Source organism: Geotrypetes seraphini, chromosome 11, assembly GCF_902459505.1.
Source record: "Geotrypetes seraphini chromosome 11, aGeoSer1.1, whole genome shotgun sequence".
NCBI classification, from domain to species: Eukaryota; Metazoa; Chordata; class Amphibia; order Gymnophiona; family Dermophiidae; genus Geotrypetes; species Geotrypetes seraphini.
This window is the reverse complement of record NC_047094.1, coordinates 102,006,440-102,027,282: the sequence shown is the minus strand read 5'-3', so window position 1 is coordinate 102,027,282 and position 20,843 is coordinate 102,006,440. Positions and strand designations below refer to the sequence as shown.

The following is a 20,843-nucleotide window of genomic DNA, read 5'->3' as shown; positions in this document are numbered from 1 at the left end:
CATGCACATTCAATTCGGTCACTGTGCAGTTGCTTCTTGTATCATTACCCTTGTCTGAAAACAAAGCAATCTGCCAACTGTTCCAGTGAGCTCAGTGTGTGTACCATGTGTAAAGAAATAACCTAGCTCGCTTTCATCAGAACTGAAGTAGGTCAAAGTTTACCTAACCAACAGGTTATGCAAGCGCTTCATTCGGCATATTCAGCAGGCTGAAAACCTTCTTTGTATGTACTTAGCAATCAATAATTTGTTAAATGATTAGCCATTTAAGGGCTTTATTTTCGCAAATCGTTTGTGATAAAAGTTTTTGATGGCTTTACTCCAAGGGGGCCGGCCTGACTTGGTGATGTACAGGACAAGCCTCTGTCACCCCTGCTGGCTGGGTAGACCATACCTTCTGAAGAGTATTTAAGAAAGCTGCATCCTCCTTAGAAATGGAAGAAGAGGGGAAATACTCCAGAGAATCAAAACAAGCATAAGAAGAAAACTTGAAGAAACCAGTGTGAAAGTCATTATCCTAAGACTCAGACTCAGAAGCAAAATTTGTAAGTAAACCCATATGAAAAAATGAGTGTTTTCCTTGTTCTGCTTTCTCTGACTTATTTATGCTCCAGTAAACTCTGGTACAGTACCTTTCTGGCAACAGTGTAAGTTCAGGGGATAAAGGGAGGCTTTGCAAAGTTGTGGCAAGTTTCATTGGACCAACATAAAATGATCTGGAGACAATGTTCTGCAAAACATTTTGAGATGACAAAAGTTTCTTCTACAGAGGTCATTAAATTTTCTCTAGAACTTTCTTCTTTTGACAATATCATGTGATATATTTATATATTAGGGCTGCACGTTGATTAATTGCGATTAAAATTTTTAATCGTATAAAGCGTTGCGCCTCTCATATTTCCTTCTGTACTCATACAGTGGCAAATATAGAAGTAAATTCTCAAAACCGCCATGTTTTAATTACTAAAATGAAAATTAACCATTTTTCTTACCTTTGTTGCCTGCTGATTTTAAAGATGGAACAAAATGATTAGAAAAATAAAATCGCCAGGCATCAAAGGTAAGAAAAATGGTTAATTTTCATTTTAGTAATTACAACATGGCGGTTCTGGGAATTTACTTCTGCTGTCTATCCCCTCTCTTTTACTAACGCATAGCATGGGTTTTAGCGCCGGCAGCAGCGGTAACTGCTCCGATGTTCATGAGCGGCAGAACAGTTACCGCTGCTGCCGGCGCAAAAACCTGTCCTATGCATTAGTAAAAGAGGGGGAATATTTGCCACTGTACGAGTAAAGAAGGAAATATGAGGGGGGCACTTTATGAGATTAAAAATTTTAATTGCAATTAATCACGATTAATTGATGTGCAGCCCTGTTATATATATATATGTGCAGCCCTATTATATATATATATATATATATATATACATATTATATACTGTATATATTATATATATATACATGGAGGGGCATAATCAAAAGATATGTCTAAGTCCAATTCAGTATTGGTCTCTATGGATAATTCTCTGTACATTTAAAGAACATTTCATAGACCTCGGCAGTACCTTCTGTATATAATAAACTTTCCTCTACACAGAATAATGCCATTATTCTGTGTAGAGGAAAGTTTATTATATACAGAAGGTACTGCCGAGGTCTATGAAATGTTCTTTAAATGTACAGAGAATTATCCATAGAGACCAATACCATATCTATGAAAGTATTTGAGTGAAGGGTCTTTGGAAAAATTGATTGTTGAGTAGTTGATTTGTAAGTCCGATTCAGTCATATAGTGCTAAATGCCCAAAGTCGGCAGTAATAATAATAATAATTATTATTTTATTTTTACATACCGCCAAAGCCATGATAGTTCGAGGCGGTAGGAAAATGTCTGTTTTCAAAAAATACATCTAAAATATATATTTTTTGAGAATCGCCTATCTGGACGCCCTGGCTATTGTTCATCCAGACCGCTAGGTCATCTATCTTTATACCACATTCTCGACCCAAATTTTGTTCAAGCCCCAAACTCCAAGAACAAGATCTTTTGGACATGGGAGGGGGCCAGCATTGTGATGGACTGGCCACCCAGACATGGCAACAGAGCAGTGGGTTACCTTACATGGCACTGCTGTGAACTTCACAGAAAGGGTGCCACCTAAACATCCTACCAGAACTCCCTTATAGGTTATGGTGAACCCCCCAAACACCCCCAAAACCCACTATACCCACCTGTCTACAACCCCCAGTAGCCCTTATGGCTGCAGGTGCCACCTATGTGGCATTATAGTAGGGTTTGGGGGGTTTTGGTGGATGCACATGTTCCACCCACATGTAGTGGTTAGAGTGGCTTATAGGCCTGGGTCCTCCTCTCTATGGTTCACTAGCCCACCCCCCAGGCTGTTTAAGAGACCTGTCTGCAGCTGTACTAGGCTTTCCTATACTAGTTGCTGATGTTCTGGAGACAGATATGTACATTTTTATTCCAAAGTTTGTGGGGGAGTTTGTGGGGCTGTGAAGGGTCAGTGAACACTGGGGGGAGTGTGTATAGGTCTTTACTTTGTCTCTGCAGTAGTTATCTGGTCACTTTGGATACATTATGGGCACTAATACCTGTTTTTGCATCATCTAACTCACAATGTATAAGTTCTGTCCAAACATTAAATTATCCCTGAAGGACAACTAAGTCTAGTTTGGTCCACATCCCGCCCCAAACCATTCCTCCATATATGTCCCTTTCAGCTCTGGGCACACAGCAGTATTCAGAGGCCTAAAAAGTCCCTTGATATGTCCCAAAAATAGGTTTGATTATCGGCACTTGGATGATCTGTCTTTTAGGTTGTCCAAGTGCCGACTTGGGCGGGTTTTTAGACGTGTTTAAGTTTTGATTATGAGCCCCGAATTATATATATAATATGGTGCAACACATCCTAACAGAAGATATCTGTTAAAGAGTAAACCATTTGCTTGCAGGTTGCTGAGACTGTTCATAGGCACCAAAAATGCCACCCCAGATTCAAACCGGACTCAAAGTTACTGGCAAAGTGGTTCAGGGAGATCTGAATAGCCTGACTTCAGAAGTGAGAGATTTCGTCCAAAGCAGTGCCGCACTCTGTCAGCCCGAAAGCATCCACATTTGCAATGGCTCAGATGAGGAGAACAAGAAGATATTGAACTTGATGGAGGACCTTGGCATGATAAAAAAGCTGACCAAGTATGAGAACTGGTAAGTGATCAGTAGCCTGAAGGGGAAGTGAAAAGGCCAGCGATTACATAATTTCATTAGGTTGCCTTTGATGACCATTACTAAAGAGCAGCAGACTCAACCCCTCAAAAAGTTTAATAAAATTTCTCAAATGCGCAAATTCCGTCACAACGTACCTTACCACTTGACACGGTACGTTGTGACTGAATTTGCGCAATGGCATAACAGCCAAGATTTGTCATTTTGTACTTCATTTCACAAACACTGTTCTATGCCGAAACACGGGTTGGGTCAATAAAGATAAGCCTCTGTTCATTGAGGCCCTATGTGCTTTTTTTGTTGGATTTCTCTCAGTGTGCTGTGTCCCTCTCTATGCTGTTTTTTTAAGACTAGCTAGTTGCCTTGGGCAGAATATTTTGGGGGGCAGAAAAGAGCACCTGCAATCAAACAAAATGTCTACACAAATTCAATCATCAATGTTTACCTTCATTTGCAGGAAGGGAATAAACATTAAGTCCTTATGAAGGGGAGCAGATTTGGGGCCTGCAAGTTCATTGGGAAGGGGGTATGCAAGTCTGAAAGTTCCCTAGGGTGCTCGATGCCCTTGCACCAGCTTTGCAAGCAATCTTGCAAAAAGATGTTCTTGTCCAGGCTAGAAGGTCTTCCATTCCATCATGGTATGCTGATAAGTTTCTCAGCATCCTCAGCTGTATAGAGCTCTAATGTCCATAGAAGTTCTGGAGAAAAGTGGGCTCTTTGTAGGGATGGGACACTTTTCAGGGGCCAAGATAGGAAATAACCAAATCTGACGTCATGTATGACCTCACGACTTGATGAAACCCAGTCAACATGGATTCAGGAAAGGGAAATCGTGTTTGACGAATTTACTCCAATTCTTTGAGACCGTGAACGAGCAAATTGATAGTGGAAAGCCGGTGGACATAATATATTTGGATTTCCAGAAAGCGTTCGACAAAGTTCCACACGAAAGACTTCTCAGGAAACTACAAAGCCATGGCATAGAGGGAGATATACAAAGATGGATAGGCAAATGGCTGGAAAACCGAAAGCAGAGAGTGGGCATAAATGGGAAGTTCTCTGACTGGGAGAAAGTGACTAGTGGTGTACCCCAGGGCTCGGTACTTGGGCCGATCCTTTTTAATATTTATATCAATGACTTAGAAAACGGAACATCCAGTGAGATCATCAAGTTTGCAGACGACACAAAACTCTGCCGGGCAATCAGATCGCAGGAGGATAGTGAGGAACTCCAGAGCGATTTGTGTCGGTTAGAAAAATGGGCGGAGAAATGGCAAATGAGGTTCAACGTGGAGAAATGCAAGGTAATGCATTTAGGCAGTAAGAATAAGGAATACGAGTACAAAATGACAGGTGCAACTCTGGGAAAAAGTGAACAAGAAAGAGACCTGGGTGTACTGATAGATAGGACCCTGAAGCCGTCGGCACAATGCGCGGCAGCGGCAAAGAAGGCAAATAGAATGTTGGGCATGATAAAGAAAGGAATCTCGAGTAGATCGGAGAAAGTAATAATGCCGCTTTATAGGGCAATGGTCAGACCTCACTTGGAATACTGCGTCCAACATTGGTCTCCCTACCTAAAGAAGGATATAAAACTGCTGGAGAGGGTGCAGAGACGAGCAACTAAACTAGTGAAGGGTATGGAGAAACTGGTATATGAGGATCGACTTAAAACACTGGGATTGTTCTCCCTTGAGAAAAGGAGACTGCGGGGGGATATGATCGAGACCTTCAAAATACTGAAAGGAATCGACAAAATAGAGCAGAGAAGATTATTTACATTGTCCAATTTGACACGGACAAGAGGACATGAAATGAAGCTAAGGGGGGACAAGTTCAGGACTAATGTCAGGAAGTTCTGCTTCACACAGAGAGTGGTGGACATCTGGAATACTCTCCCAGGGGAGATTATTGCGGAATCGACAGTCCCAGGCTTCAAAAGCAAACTAGATGCATAGCTCCTTGAGAAAGGCATATAAAGATATGGTGGCTATAAATAAACCAGGTGTATACCTGGCGGGGCCTCCGCGTGTGCGGATCGCCGGACTTGATGGACCGAAGGTCTGATCCGGAGATGGCGCTTCTTATGTTCTTATGTTCTCAAATGCTCATGCACACCAACAGTCTTGGATAATTTTTATTTATTTCACATCATATATAGTCCACTAAATTGTAACACTTCAATGTAACAAGAAATTTGAACAGCATGTCAACAGATAAAATAGTTCAGTGGAAGGTGGTCATCCCAAGCAATTCAACAGGTGACGCCAACTTTTATGTCCAGTAAAGTGAGGTAGGTCCAGTAAAGTCTGATACTACAATTACCAGACAACATAGTCTAATGCTTGATATTCTTTGTTGGGTTTTTTAACAGCTGGCTAGCTCTGACTGACCCTCGAGATGTGGCAAGGATTGAGAGCAAAACTGTCATCATCACTCAAGAGCAAAGAGACACCGTGCCAACGACTAAAACTGGTGTGAGCCAGCTGGGGCGCTGGATGTGCGAGGATGACTTTGAGAAAGCTTTCAAGGCTAGATTTCCAGGCTGCATGAAAGGTAAGGAAGAATGAAGAGCTTTGCTCAAAATATGGCACAATGGCATTAATCAACGTCAGTCTTCAGAGCTGGAGGATCCATAGCCCCTTTGTCACTGCTGTTTAGATTGCTGCACTTTGCAATTTGTTGGATATGAGAGCACTGGGGCATAAAGATATCATGGGAATAACAGGTGCAAAGAGTCAGAGTCTAAGACATTAAAAAGTAACAAAGGGACTGCTTTTCTAGAATGCATTTCCTCACCTTTCATAGCTGTTTCCTTATAATTGTAATTAATATGGGGTCCTAATTGTAACTGTAACTAATATGGGGTCATTTTACTAAGGCACGCTAGCCGTTTTAGCGCACACTAAGGGCTCCTTTTACTAAGGTGCGCTAGGGCTTTAATGCGGGGAATAGCGCGTGCTACATTGCCGCGCGCACTAGACCTTAACGCCAGCATTGAGCTGGCATCAGTTCTAGAAGCGTAGTGCGCGGTCATTTCCTGTGTGCGCTAAAAACGCTAGCGCACCTTAGTAAAAGGAGCCCTAAATATTAGCACGTGCTAAACGCTCTATTCCATGGACGCATTAGTGTTTTGTGCGCGCTAAAACGGCTAACACGCCTTAGTAAAAGAGGGGGAATGTTATGCTTCACTTACCATGAATGATGAGACTGATATTGATGATTATTCATAACATTGTTAATGATCATAATGACACATTATGACTCCTACACTGATGATTTGTGCCTCTTACTAGAGGCACAAATATGTGTAGGACAAAATACCTATATCCCCTTGCTAAATCTGTCACTATCCTCCTCCTTTACTAATGCATAGCGTGGGTTTTAGCTCCGGCAGCAGCAGTAACTGCTCCAACCCACGCTACACTTTAGTAAAGGAGGGAGTATATTTTCCCTGTATTACATATCTCATTAATATATCTGATTGCTTCTATGTTATAGGGCGTACTATGTATGTTATTCCCTTCAGCATGGGGCCTATTGGTTCTCCGCTGTCCAAGATTGGGATTCAGTTGACAGATTCACCTTATGTGGTAGCCAGTATGAGGATCATGACTCGAATGGGAACAGCTGTCCTAGAGTCACTGGGTGACGGGGAGTTTGTAAAGTGTCTTCATTCTGTTGGGTGTCCCCTACCACTGAAAGGTAAGTTACTGTTCAGTTCTCATGTCCTTTCCCCTCTGCTTGCCTTCAAACCTGGATGAAGCGAAGGAGCCGCCGTTCTTGATTGTTCTACTCTTGTTTCTCAGATTCTTTAGTGAACAACTGGCCTTGCAATCCAGATTTGACGCTCATCGCTCACATTCCCGATCGCAGAGAAATAATTTCATTTGGCAGTGGCTACGGTGGAAACTCTTTGCTGGGGAAAAAATGTTTTGCTCTCAGGATTGCCAGTAGAATTGCGAAGGAGGAAGGCTGGCTCGCTGAACACATGCTGGTAAGACCAGATAGAATGGTCGTCATTGGGTTAAATGAATTAGAAAAATCCAAAAGGCTCAAGGAGTCTTAAGGCATCTGTTCTTCTGCTATGTAGTTACTGTGATTATTGCCAGGAATTTACATACTGTAATAGCTTCTAATAAGTATTTTGTCATTGCTACACTTATTGTAATTCATTACTAAAATAATTTAATATAAAATAAATATGACTTTGCCAAAGATGGCAGTGTCAGAAAAAATCAAGACACTGTTATAGTGTTATTAAAGCTGTAAATATAGAAACATAGAAACATGATGGCAGATAAAGGCCAAATGGCCCATCTAGTCTGCCCATCCACAGTTTATATTTAAATCTTTTTATTAGGTTTTCATATACAGAACAGACACAAGATCAACCCGTCCATCAAACCGGTTACCCAATCAGCAACTCCATAACCCAAAAAATCCACCCCCCACCCCCCATTCTCCCACTTTACCACCCACCCTCCCATGAGAACAGCCTCAGACTGGGTTCAGGTCAATTCAACAATCTACTGCATACTACCGGTGTTAGTGTAGAACAAAAGGGCATCCAGCAACGTAAATATAAGGAACCAGATTTAGAGTTCATGTCCGCAATGGACAAACGTTCATAGCCTGCCAACTGGATCATTTGTGTGCGCCAATGGGAAACAGTTGGAGTGTGCGGAGACAGCCAGCATTGAAGAATAGTCTTAAGTCCCATGAAGATAGCCTTTTGGACAAATGCCGCAGCACCTGGACGGATGGGCATCAAAGTAAGTTTTAATGTAAATAAATATGTGTTTGTAGGCTGCCAGGTACAGTTCCAGATGGATTGAATATGCAAACAAACACGTTTCCAGTAAGCCTGTATGCCCGGACACAGCCAAAACATATGGCCCAAAGAAGCTCTCGGGGCCGCACACTTCGGGCAACAATCAGTAGTACTTACATGTGCCCGAAAAGCTCGGACTGGGGCAAAATATGCCCGGACCAGAAACTTGTAATATCGTTCCTTTTCTGCTACAGATATCAATAGTTTCATACCCATTGAAAAACTCCGTTTTAGCATTTCCACCGATATGGTAATCCGCAAGTCTTGAGTCCATTTGGAGGCCAATGAAGCAAAGTCCAATTCTCCGGCCAAGTCCTGCAGAAATCGGTGATGGGAGCGTAATGGTATGGGTTCCTGAGCAGTTAAACAAAAGGCTTCTGACAATTTGTCCTGGATGGCACCACTCAATGCGGGACCCAACAAGGTACTGATATAATGATGTAACTGTTTATATTTGAACCAGTCAGCAGGCTTTAGAATAGAAGAGTCACATAACGTTTGAAAAGACTGTAGTTTTCCATTAGATTGTAATACATGAAACAAATAATATAATCCCCTCCCAGTCCACCAAGCCTGGGCACCCAAATCCATACCCGGGAGAAAGTCTCCATTACCAGCCACCGGGAGACTTGGGGTTGTATCATATCTAATGGCCAATCGCTGGCAGAGAGTCTTCCAAAGCCTACACAGGGGAAGGAGAAACATATCACCATAATTGTCCTCCCATTCGGGAAGGCAACGAGCATGAAATAGGTAACTAAAGTGGTAGGGGGCGAATGCTAAACATTCCACCTCCGTGGCCGAAAAGTAGGATGTACCACAGAACCAGTCATTCAAATGCCGGATCAAGCAAGCCTCATTAAACCTCCCCAAATGTAATAGACCCAGACCCCCTTGAGAGGTAGGTAAAGATAAATTGTGTAGAGTGATCCGGGATCTCTTACCCCCCCATAAGAATCGGGACAATGAACGGTGATGTTGCCGGAGATGTTTACGTAACAAAAAAATGGGCAAAGTTTGTAAAACATAGAGCCATTGTGGGATCATCATCATGTTATACAAAGCAATCCTGCCCATTAGTGTCAATGGATAGGATCTCCAGGCCTGCAATCGTTGTTCAGTTCGGGAGAGCAATGGCAAAACATTAAGTGAATAGAGTGTAGTTAATTCTCTTGGTATGAGGATACCCAGATATCGAATGGAAGATGGAGCCCAAACTAGAGGAAAGGGGCCTGGCCAAGAATCGCAAAGTGAGGGCTGTAGAGGAAGTACCAGTGATTTCTGTTTATTCAACGTCAGTCCAGAATATAAGTGGAATTCATCCAGGATTTCTAAAGCACGCATCAGAGAACGATGTGGCTGAGCTAGTGTGAGTAGGATGTCGTCTGCGAAAGCTAGCACTCGTAGTTGAGAAGAGCCCTCCATCAACCCTACTATAACATCGTCCCTCAATATGGTACGTAAAAGAGGGTCTAGGTAAAGAAGAAAAAGGAGTGGGGACAAAGGGCATCCCTGACGAGTTCCCCAACCTACTTGAAATGTTCGTGTCATTATACCATTTACTAAGAGTGAAGCTGTTGGTGAAGAGTATAACACCCGCAAAGATGACCAGAACCAGCCCCCCACTCCCATGTATTCCAACACCTTAAAAAGATAAGACCAATTTACTTGGTCAAATGCTTTTGCAGCGTCTAGACTGACCAGAATTCCCGGCGTAGATGCAAGTTGGGCTCTGGACATTGCCAACAGTACCCTCCGAACATTCACCACCGAGTGTCGGCCCTGGACGAATCCGGCCTGTGTATGAGATATTACATGTGGTAAGAGAGGAGTCAATCTGTTAGCCAATAAACGAGCCAATATTTTTATATCTACGTTAAGGAGGGATATAGGACGATACGAATCAACCTCATCTTTAGGTTTACCCGGTTTAGGGAGCAAAGTTATAGTAGCTGTGTTGGCATGGGATGGAAAGGATCCTTTCTCCAATGCTACTATGTAGTATCCCAGAAGAGATTCACACACCTGCAAAGACATCAGTTTATAAAATTCAGTGGAAAACCCGTCTGGCCCTGGGGCAGTATAAGAGCGTAAATGTTTGATTGCTTTCTGGATCTCTGTGCCTTGAATAGGTCCATTCAACACTGATCTCTGCAGGTCTGTGAATCTAGGCATGCCCACGTCCTCCAAATAATCGAGGACATCTGGGCCCATAGAAGTAGTAGGACTAGCATAGAATTTAGAAAAGTGTTGATAAAATGCCTCAGCAATGTCCGCTGGTTTAGTATGGTAAGAATGAGATCCTGTTTTAACCCGGGAGATATAGCGATCGTCCTGCCAGTTCTTAGTCAGCGTGGCTAACAATTTACCGGTTCTATTCCCAAAACGATAAAACCTGTATTTTCTGTAAAATAGCGAACGCTTGACCCAATCATGTAACAAAGCATTCAAAGCTACTTGTGCTGAATGCATGTCCTCACGAAGCAAGCGAGAAGGAGTTTGGATGTATCGGGCTTTCAGTTGTGAATATTGTTTCTCTAGTCTAATAATACCGTTGGAGATTCTTTTGCGGCGAGCTGTTACATAAGAAATTATCGCCCCTCTAAGTACTGCTTTGGCCGTATCCCAAAAGAGATCCGGTGTGGGTACATGTTGTCCATTAGTCTTCAAGAAGTCCTCCCAACAAGAATGCAAATATGCTTGAAAGGAAGGATCATCTTTCAGGTAGGAAGGAAATCGCCACCGGAAGCACCCCGAAGGGGGAGCACTCCAGGACACATCCAACCAAATAGGACAATGATCGGAAATGGCTAATGGACCTATAGTTGCCTCAGTTACTCGAGAGAATAATGATTCAGATATCAGTATATAGTCCAGACGGGAAAAGGTTCCATGAGCTCGAGATTGATGAGTATAGTCCCGTTCAAACGGGTGAAGTAGACGCCAGGGATCTACCATGCCCAGCGATTTACACAAAAAGGGTAGCCCCTTAGTATCAGATGCAGTTGGAGACCTAGATGGACCAGTGTGGTCAAGAGAAGCATCCAGGACCTGATTTAAATCCCCAACCACCAGAAGAGGAACAGAAGTGTCCTGAAGTCCTAGAGTAATCAAAGAATTAAGGTAAGTTGATGAGTAAATGTTAGGCCCATATGTAATCAGTAATCTGAAGTCTGTACCCTGTAAGGTGATATGTAATAGTAAAGACCTACCCTGAGCATCTTGATGGCAAGAGGTGACAGCACACTTCAAACCCTTGCGAATCAGCAAACAAACTCCAGCCCGCTTACCCGAGGAGGATGCATAAAAAACAGAGCCAACCCATCCCCGCTTCAATTTCTCATGTTCTTCAGCAGTTAATTTAGTCTCTTGTAAACAGGCCAAATCAGCCTTGTGGTGTTTCAATTGTTGCAGGATTTTGGACCTTTTTACTGGTGAAGTTATACCAGCAACATTCCAAGAGACAATTCGAAGTGTGCTATCTCCCATGGGCACCCAATATAGTACGCATGTTGACGATTATATCCCAAAACCATGCCCAGGTGCCCAGCCTCACCCAAGCGTATATCGCATAGTACCAATTATATTGCAGCAGAAGCAGATTCAAATACAGTAAGAAAATACTTAAACTGACCCAAAAGAAAAACAAAACTGAAACAAAATTTTTCCCCCAAGGCTGTTCCCATCCCATCCCACAGTCCCCAATCCGACCCCCCACATTCCCAAATCTCCCAAATAGCATATCCCTTGTGGAATATGCAAGAGGCCCGGAAAGACACTAACGGAACCCCAATCCGTCTAACAAACCAGAACGTACTTTACTTAAATGAAAGCTTCAACACAGAAACATATACTAGAATAAATCTATGAAGTTCATCCTAGCCAAAAACCAATACAGTTACATATTAGGATCTTCAAGGAGGGTCTCCCGGAGAGCTCAGGTGAGTGTTGATGTAGTCAGCTGCTTCAGAGGCCACTGAAAAAGAGTGCCAAGCACCCTCATGTTGAATCTTCAATATAGCTGGGTAGAGAAACAAAAATCGCTGTTTAAGTTCCACCAGACGCTTACATAGAGGATAAAATCCCTTTTGCTTATCAGTAAGGGCCGTCGAGTAATCCTGGCTAATACGAATAGCTGATCCTCGCATCATCAAGGTATCTTTCTTAGCCCGGTACTGGCGCAATATTGCCGCTTTATGTCTGTAGTTCAGGAACTTAGCTATCACCACTCGTGGTCTGGCATCCTGAGCAGGCCTTGTTCCCAAGCGATGGGCCCTTTCCAAACATAGAGAGCTGGATTCCATAGCATCCGGGAATTCCATTTCAAGCCAGCCTTCCAGCTCTGCAGGCAATCTCGCGTCAGGGATCAGTTCTGGGACACCCAGAAAGCGTAGGTTACTGCGTCGCGACCTATTTTCCAGGTCATCAATTTTTTCAGCCTGCCGATGCACTGTTTCTTGTAGTGCAGCTATATCCATTTCATGTGAATTTATATTATCCTCCGCTGCAGACACCCGTTGTTCTAGATCCGTTGTGCGGGCCGCTGTATCTGTTAGCAATTGTTCCAGGCGGGTCATTTTGTTAGCCAATGCCTCTAGCTGCGGACCCAGCACCTGGGCCACCGCCGTCTTAATTTCAGTCAGGGCTGTGTCCGACACCGCCGTTCCCGATGCGGCCGCCATTTTGGCCAAGCCCGAGATCGATTTTTGTTTTCCAGCGCGCACTGTTTTTGATCGCGCCGTCTCCTGCGACCGGGTCAGATATTGGTCCATAGATGCCCGATGTTGGGCACTTCCAGGAGACCCGGCCAGGATGAAGAATTCACTCGTTGAAGTTGAATTTAGTGGATTGGGGCCCAGAGCCGATGTAAGACACGTCCTCAGCGGCTCATAGCGTCACGTGACCACCATCCACAGTTTAATATTTATCCCATCCTCCTTATAATACCCAGAACAGGTTACAAAATCGTATACATAATAAAATCAAAAACCAAACATAATTACAAACAAATTAAAAATAAATCATAATCAAAACACTTAAATATCTTTATAACCATAATAAAATAACTTTGCTTTAGCAGTCATGCTTTTAATGGTTCTCATTATTTTGAAAAGTGAGAATGATTTCCTGTTCAATAGATATTGGGGATCACAAACCCTGAAGGGGTAAAGAAGTACTTTGCAGCTGCCTTCCCAAGTGCCTGCGGGAAAACAAATTTGGCTATGATGAACCCAACGCTGCCCGGATGGAAAATTGAATGTGTGGGAGACGATATTGCCTGGATGAAGTTTGACGAGCAAGGTAACCTATCTTGCCTGTTTTAAGAATGCAACACTAATGTGAGATTGTTAAACAGTCTAGTCACAGTGTATATTGTACACAGCATGAACTCGGATCCCACTTATGTAAATTTTGCGTGATTTAATTTCAGGGAACCTAAGGGCTATTAATCCCGAAAATGGCTTTTTTGGGGTTGCACCAGGGACCTCAGTCAAAACAAACCCCAATGCTATGAAAACCATCCAGAAGAACACCATCTTCACCAACGTGGCGGAAACAAGCGATGGTGGGGTCTACTGGGAGGGCATTGATGAGCCACTTGCTTCAGGGGTTACGCTGACATCATGGAGAAACAAGGAGTGGACACCTGAAAATGGTAAGAGGGGAAAGCATGAAAATACCATATGGGCTCTTCTTTTGCCTTTTGATAGTAACATTCCCCCTCTTTCACTAAGGCGTGCTAGCCGTTTTAACGCACACTAAATATTAACATATTAGAATATAATGGATACGTTAGCGTTTAGCGCTTGTGCACCTTAGTAAAAGGACAATATAATAATAAAAACAAGTGGAATTGTCCAATAAAAGGTGCAATAAATAAAGATGTCTTTCAACTCATCTGGACAAATAGGTCATCCTTTATTCTTCCAAAAATACTCGACCCGACATGTACATGTTTCGGCCCTACGGCCTGCGTCAGGAGTCTTGAGGATCTTTGGGTATAAGTAACCACGAGTATGGACCACTCTAAAGTGCTGTATATATCAAAACGCCGTCGTCTGAAATCATCACTTTACAGTAAGCTTTCAGACGACGGCGTTTTGATATATACAGCACTTTAGAGTGGTCCATACTCGTGGTTACTTATACCCAAAGATCCTCAAGACTCCTGACGCAGGCCGTAGGGCCGAAACATGTACATGTCGGGTCGAGTATTTTTGGAAGAATAAAGGATGACCTGTTTGTCCAGATGAGTTGAAAGACATCTTTATTTATTGCACCTTTTATTGGACAATTCCACTTGTTTTTATTATTCTGTTTTCTTTGGATTTGTTTCCCCTGTGTTTTGCGCCCTTAGTAAAAGGACCCCATAATAAAATAGTAAATGATGGCAGATAAAGACTTGAACGGTCCATCCAGTCTGCCCATAATTCATTAAAAAACACATGATTAGATTAACTTGTCTCTTCTTTGATATTTCTGGGCCGTAGACTGTAAAGTCTGGTATTGTTGGTATATATAGTTTCAGCTATGTATCTGAGGGACTCAATCACTAACAAGACAACTTGATCCTTTCAGAGGAACCTTGTGCCCACCCCAATTCTCGATTCTGTACTCCAGCCAACCAATGCCCAATCATTGACCCTGCATGGGAATCTCCAGAAGGAGTGCCCATTGAGGGCATCATCTTCGGGGGACGTAGACCTGTTGGTAAGAAAACTAGTTAAATATTTTAGATGCTGGAAAATTATTTGAAGTAATTCAATAGTATATGCACCCTGCACTGTCTGTCAGAGCAAAACATTGCAGTAATAATAATAAAAAAATGATCCATAAAGTATGATTATCTCAACATTAATACACACCTTAGAGGGTTTTATAGTATTTGCAGAATGACTGTTCTCCCTTTGAGCTCTTATGCAAAAGAAAATGTTTTCTAACCTATTCCTTTATAAGGCAATGGTTGAGCAGCTAGAAATTTTTTTTTTTTTTGGGTGGGGGAATTTTAAAAAGCTTTGTCAGAACTTATGCATGGAAAAGTATGGTACTGTATTTTTTGCTCTATAAGATGCACCTGACCATAAGATGCACCTAGTGTAGAGGAGGAAAAACTAAGACAAAAAAAATTTTGAACCAGATGGTATACCTGTCCCACCTCCCTGCTCTGTACCCTGTCCCCCCGCTGGTAGTCTAGTCGTAGGCCTGGACAGGATACAGGGCACAGGGCGGGTCTAGTGGTAGGTAGGTAGGCAGGCAGCCCCCCCCCCTTTTTTTTGATTCTGTCAGTCCAGCACTGGTAGGCAGGTCTAATGGTAGGCAGCCCCCACAAGGTGATACTTTCTTAAAATTCTGTCGGTCCAGTGCTGTATCGGCAGGAGCATTCCGCACTCTTGCCCCACCCTCGCTGGATGGCTGCCTCCTCCTCTTGCAGCAGAGTGGCGCTAAAGGCAGGCACGAGCTTTTCACACTCCTGCCTGGTCCCGCACCGCTCCCTGAATGGCATGAGAACTGACTGCAGCCATTCAGGGAGCGGCGCGGGACCAGGCAGGAGCGTGAAAAGCTTGTGCCTGCCTTGTGCACTGCTCTGCCGCAAGAGGAGGAGGCAGCTGTCCAGCGAGGGAGGGGCAGGAGCGCGGAAAGCTTCTGCCGATACAGCTCTGGACTGACAGAATTTTAAAAAAGGTATCGCCGGGGGGGGGGGGGGAATATTCGCTCCATAAGATGCCCCTACATTTCCATCCACTTTTGGGGGAGGGGGAAGTGCGTCTTATGGAGCGAAAAATACGGGTATGTGATCTGCCTGCTCTTAAGAGGATTTACAGCTGCCTAAAACCATGCACATAAGTCCATAATGGAAGAGAAGGTGGCCTAGTGGTTAGAGCTGGGCAAGTCAATTAACTCTCCATTGCTCCAGGTATGAACCTGCTAAGACAAATAGGAAAAATACTTGAGTACCTGATTACTATTCACCACTTTGGGTGAATCTCTTCATGAAAAGGCAGTTAATAAAATCCAAATAAATAAAATAAGGTGAATAAATATGGTCATGTAAAAGCCTGGTGTCCTGGAGATGTTTTATGAGATTTTGCCTGGTCATGGTAGCCGACCTGGCATTGAGTGGAAGGTGGAGGCTGCAGCTGGCCCAGTCTAGTACCAATTTTTTGTCGTTTTTTACAACATTATCTCATTATTTACTAGTTTGCAAATAACCAGCCTGCCAACTTTAAGACATTATTGTCAAATGGATAAATTTAAACATAAATATTCAGCCACATAAACACTTGAAATTCAAACCAAATTATGGTGGCATCTGGTATTTGGAAACCAAGCTGTTTGGTATGGACTTAAAACTTCAAGTATAACTTTACAGTTTATTATTGAAAGTCCCCCGCATCCTTTATGTCATAAATCACTTCAATCATGCTATCTGTAGAGGTCTCTCCGATTTTCTCTCTTGACCCTCAAAACTTCAAAAACACAGGTCAACATTTAGCGGCTGCTGTTGGCATTTTTTTTTTTAAGCCCGCTATTTCAGTCAAAACATTTCTAGATATTCTATGCCACTTTCTAGATAGCGGACGGTATTGAATATCCGGATAAAGCAGTCAACGGTGGAGCTTATCTGGATAATGGCAATGGTCTACTATTCGGATAGCTTATCCAGATAACTTAGGCAGGGCTGGTGCTAGACATAATGTGGCCCAGGGCAAACACTAGGGAGAGGGGTCCCATAGCTCGCTTGCAGGCTGTTCATCTTTCAACTTCAGGCAGGTCTGGAGTCCCCTGTAACATGGGGGCTCTGGGCAATTGCCCTCTTTGCCTACCCCTAACACCAGCCCTGAACTTAAGATGACTGTTACCGGTATTCAGATAAATTCCGTGATTGCACACACCTCGCACCAGCACTAGTCATATAGTGCAAAGGGATAAGTACTTTTCAGTAATGACCTGATATACTGTCTCCATTGAGGGCTATAAACTTAGTCCATTGATTTTCCTTTTTTTTTTGTTCCATCCGCGCGAGCGGACTGCTGGGCGCGATGGACCACTGGTCTTACCCAGCAGCAGCATCTCTTATGTTCTTAACGAAAAAAGTGGGAAATTGCTGGACTAAGCGTAATAGCCCTCGATGGAGACTGCCCCCCGACTTTGCTGGTTGGGCTGAGAACTTTTCAGCAGCCCCACGTATACAGTGTTAGTTATTTAGAACAATTCTATAATTATTTTGGAGACCGGCAGCAGGCTGAAAATAGGACTTATTTCCATGTCCTCTAAAAGTGCCTAAACTCCAAGCTTGTGAAATGCTCATATATTTAATGATCCGTGCATTCTTTTTATTGGTAGGTGTGCCCTTGGTATATGAAGCATTCAGCTGGCAACATGGAGTTTTTATGGGGGCAGCAATGAGGTCTGAAGCGACAGCAGCAGCTGAACACAAAGGTAAGTTAGTTTTGGTGGCTTAAAGCACTGTAAATATTTGATGATGAATGTTGCTTGTTTTTTACATGAAACTATGGGGCTCTTGTAACATAGAGCTAAGGGGACAGAATTAAATATGACTAGGAAATGCTCTTGCCTGGCTTTTAAGATTATTCACGGCATCCTTCCTTCCCTAATCCCACTTTCTTTCAACTCCTCGTGCCCTGACTCCACCAGGACCGCCCATAAATTAAAACTATCCTTCCCCTCCCTACATGGTATTCTCCACGCAGGTAAACTGGGAAAATCACTTCTTTTCAAAATCACAGGTTTCTGGAATGACCTTACTATCCCGCTGCGGAACCTGAGCTCCCTCCATTTATTCCGCAAGCAACTAAAAACCTGGCTCTTCTCTAACATGTAATTTCTTTTCCCTTACTTTTCCACTCGATTTATAAACTTATGTAAACCTTTTCCTACCCTTTCTCATTTTTAAGTTCTTGTAAACCGTGCCGAGCTCTACTTCCGTGAAGATGATGCGGTATATAAACTTAAGGTTTAGTTTAGTTTAGGAAAGCCAGTAGCAAATCACTTTGCTAACAGCCTGCTTAAAAAAAAAAGTCACACAAGTGAAGGCCCCCAAAAGTCAATCATGACTTGACACTTTCATACAGTGGACTATGTGCAGTGGCGTAGTATGGTGGGAGGGCGGACCATCCTGGGCGCCGGCACCTCTCCACCCCGCCACGCTCACGCCATCTCTCACCCTCTGTAGATCTTCGCCAGTGCGAGCCACTTCTCATGCCTGTTGCTTGCGCCAGCCTGGTTCCCCTCTGAATTACTTCCGGGTTGCAGGGCCAGGACGTGATGTCAGAGGGAAACCCAACGCTGGCACGAGCGGCATGCTGGAGAAGCTACTCATCCTGGCAAAGATTTACAGAGGTACGTAGGGGGAAGGGAGAGCGAGAGTGTGGAGTGGGGGACAGGAAGGAATGGGGGGGAGAGGAGGGCACAGAGGGGACGCCATTGCTCCCGGCACCTCCTATCCTCGCTATGCAGCTGATTACTTGTACTTATCTAAGGCAAAAGATGCTCCAGTTTTGAGGCAAAATAATGATACAGCTTTTCCATAATATTCCATGAGCATTCTTGAATCTAGTGCTATTATAATCTTGATTGATCAACTCAGAGAGAATCACCACCTAATAATATCCGTAGCATTTCGTGAAATTCCACGTGGACTCCATAACATTCTATGCGCATTCCTGAAAAATGCTATTATAATCTTGACGGATCGGCTCAGAGAGAACCCCAACATAATAATTAACAAATCAACACGCTCATATTAGGCAGATGGAACATAATGTATCAATCTCGAGGGCGCATATTTATACCTTGTTTTTATTTGACAGGCAAAATCATTATGCACGACCCCTTTGCCATGCGGCCTTTTTTTGGCTACAACTTTGGACGCTATCTGGCCCACTGGCTCAGCATGGAGCATCTCCCATCTGCCAAGCTGCCCAGGATCTTCCATGTCAACTGGTTCCGCAAGGACTCACGAGGCAGGTTCCTCTGGCCTGGCTATGGAGAGAATTCACGTGTGCTGGAATGGATGTTCAATCGGATCAACGGTCAGCATTGTGCTAGGCAGACCCCCATAGGCTTCATCCCTACTGACACAGCCTTAAATCTGAAGGGCTTAGGAGATGTCAATATGAAAGAGCTGTTTGACATTTCAAAAGAATTTTGGCAAGAGGAGGTGGAAGACATTAAAAAATATTTCGACGAACAGGTCAATGCAGACCTTCCTTATGAAATAGAAAGAGAACTACGTGCTTTAGAACAGAGGATAAAACAGTTATGAGGATGATAAGAGAGGTTTATTAACGAGTTCCAGGACTTTTTTTGTGTGCCAAAAATGAGGGGAGAAACATCTTATCTCTTGGAATTGCCAAAATGCAGCGGCAAAACTAGGCAATGAGAAATAGGGAGCTGCCATCCAAGAGAAATTAATTCATACTTCCATTTAAGAGAATTAAGGAGTGCTTCAAATGGAGCATGGAGTACTGTAGATGCAATATATCAGGTTTTTAGCTTTAATCTGAGTGCACATAATTATTCTTATATTATGTAGTTATTTTATTTCAGAAGGAGAGAGAGAGAATGCACTTGCGAGAGATTGCAGCACTATTATTTATATATATATATATTATTTCGTGAAGCATTTTCTTTAGAAAGATTGCTAACCTGAAATTAAAGAAAATGTTATCGTTCATCAATAATATGTATTTTAAATTATTTTTCTATTCTATTCATTTCATTTGCTGTAACTTCCAATTTTTGTATAAAGTAATAAATGTTTTTATTGAACTGTGGGCATCTTTGGTCTTTGCTGTTTTTCTTTTACAGATTTTTCTGTCTTCTACTCTAGTAGTAAAACACTTGGGGGCTCCTTTTACGAAGATGCGCTAGAGTTTTTAGCCAACGCACAAAATTACTGCGCGCTATGACGCGCGGTAGCTGAAAATCTACCGCCTGCTGAAAAGGAGGCAGTAGCGGCTAGCACGCTTGGGAATTTAACGCGCGCTATTGCTCGTGTTAAGGCCCTCGCGCACCTTTGTCAAAGGAGCCCTTGGATTATATCCATGAAGGGAGAGATCTCCTGAGTTTGAAAACATCTCCCCCCTCCCCCCACACACAAGTGACCTTTTACAATAAATAACACTTCACTTGTGCAAAGATTTAGGACCACATCTTGCGAGAGTGACATGTTCGTTTCAAAAGATCTCTAATAACGCAAATATATACAGTCAAGTGAAAAAAATTAGGACACCCCATGAAATATTCAGTTCTTTCTTAAGAAATGTTCACATATCGATGCCAATTTTTTTTTTTTTTTTAAATTTATCTCTGGGAAAGAAAGCGATGTAATTGCAGGTAAACAACAAAAATTTTCCTTGATTTACTCACGAAACAAAAGATTACTGGCCAGACTTTACAGCAGATATCCTGCAAACAACGGGGTGGTTGGATAGGCTGGAGTGAGCTTAGATGGCAACTTCAGCAGTTGGAACCTAGGACAACACCAAGTGGACTTTAGTCTATGGCCTAGAAATATCAAAGAAGAGACAATTTAATTTAATCAGGTATTTTTAATGAGAATAACTAATGGGCAGACTGGATGGACCGTTCAGGTCTTTATCTGCCGTCATTTACTATGTTACTTACCATGCACTTACTAATTAATGCACACTTATGCGGGAACACTTAGCTTCTCTTAAATAGAAGGCAGTAATTGGTCCCACAGTAACTCTCAGCAAGTACTGTGGGCTAATGGGAACAC

At 42.9% G+C, this 20,843-nt stretch overlaps 1 protein-coding gene across 1 annotated transcript; it reads left to right on the top strand.

Annotated features, from left to right (window-relative positions):
* Positions 1-350: 350 nt before the first annotated feature.
* PCK1 (phosphoenolpyruvate carboxykinase 1) lies at positions 351-19,877 on the top strand. Its single transcript, XM_033914179.1, has 10 exons — positions 351-545; positions 2,973-3,225; positions 5,618-5,799; positions 6,745-6,948; positions 7,053-7,240; positions 13,216-13,378; positions 13,509-13,733; positions 14,657-14,788; positions 17,423-17,518; positions 18,910-19,877. The coding sequence occupies exons 2-10, from the start codon at positions 3,002-3,004 to the stop codon at positions 19,362-19,364; spliced, it is 1,869 nt and encodes a 622-aa protein (XP_033770070.1). The 5' UTR covers positions 351-545; positions 2,973-3,001; the 3' UTR covers positions 19,365-19,877.
* The last annotated feature ends 966 nt before the right edge of the window (positions 19,878-20,843 follow it).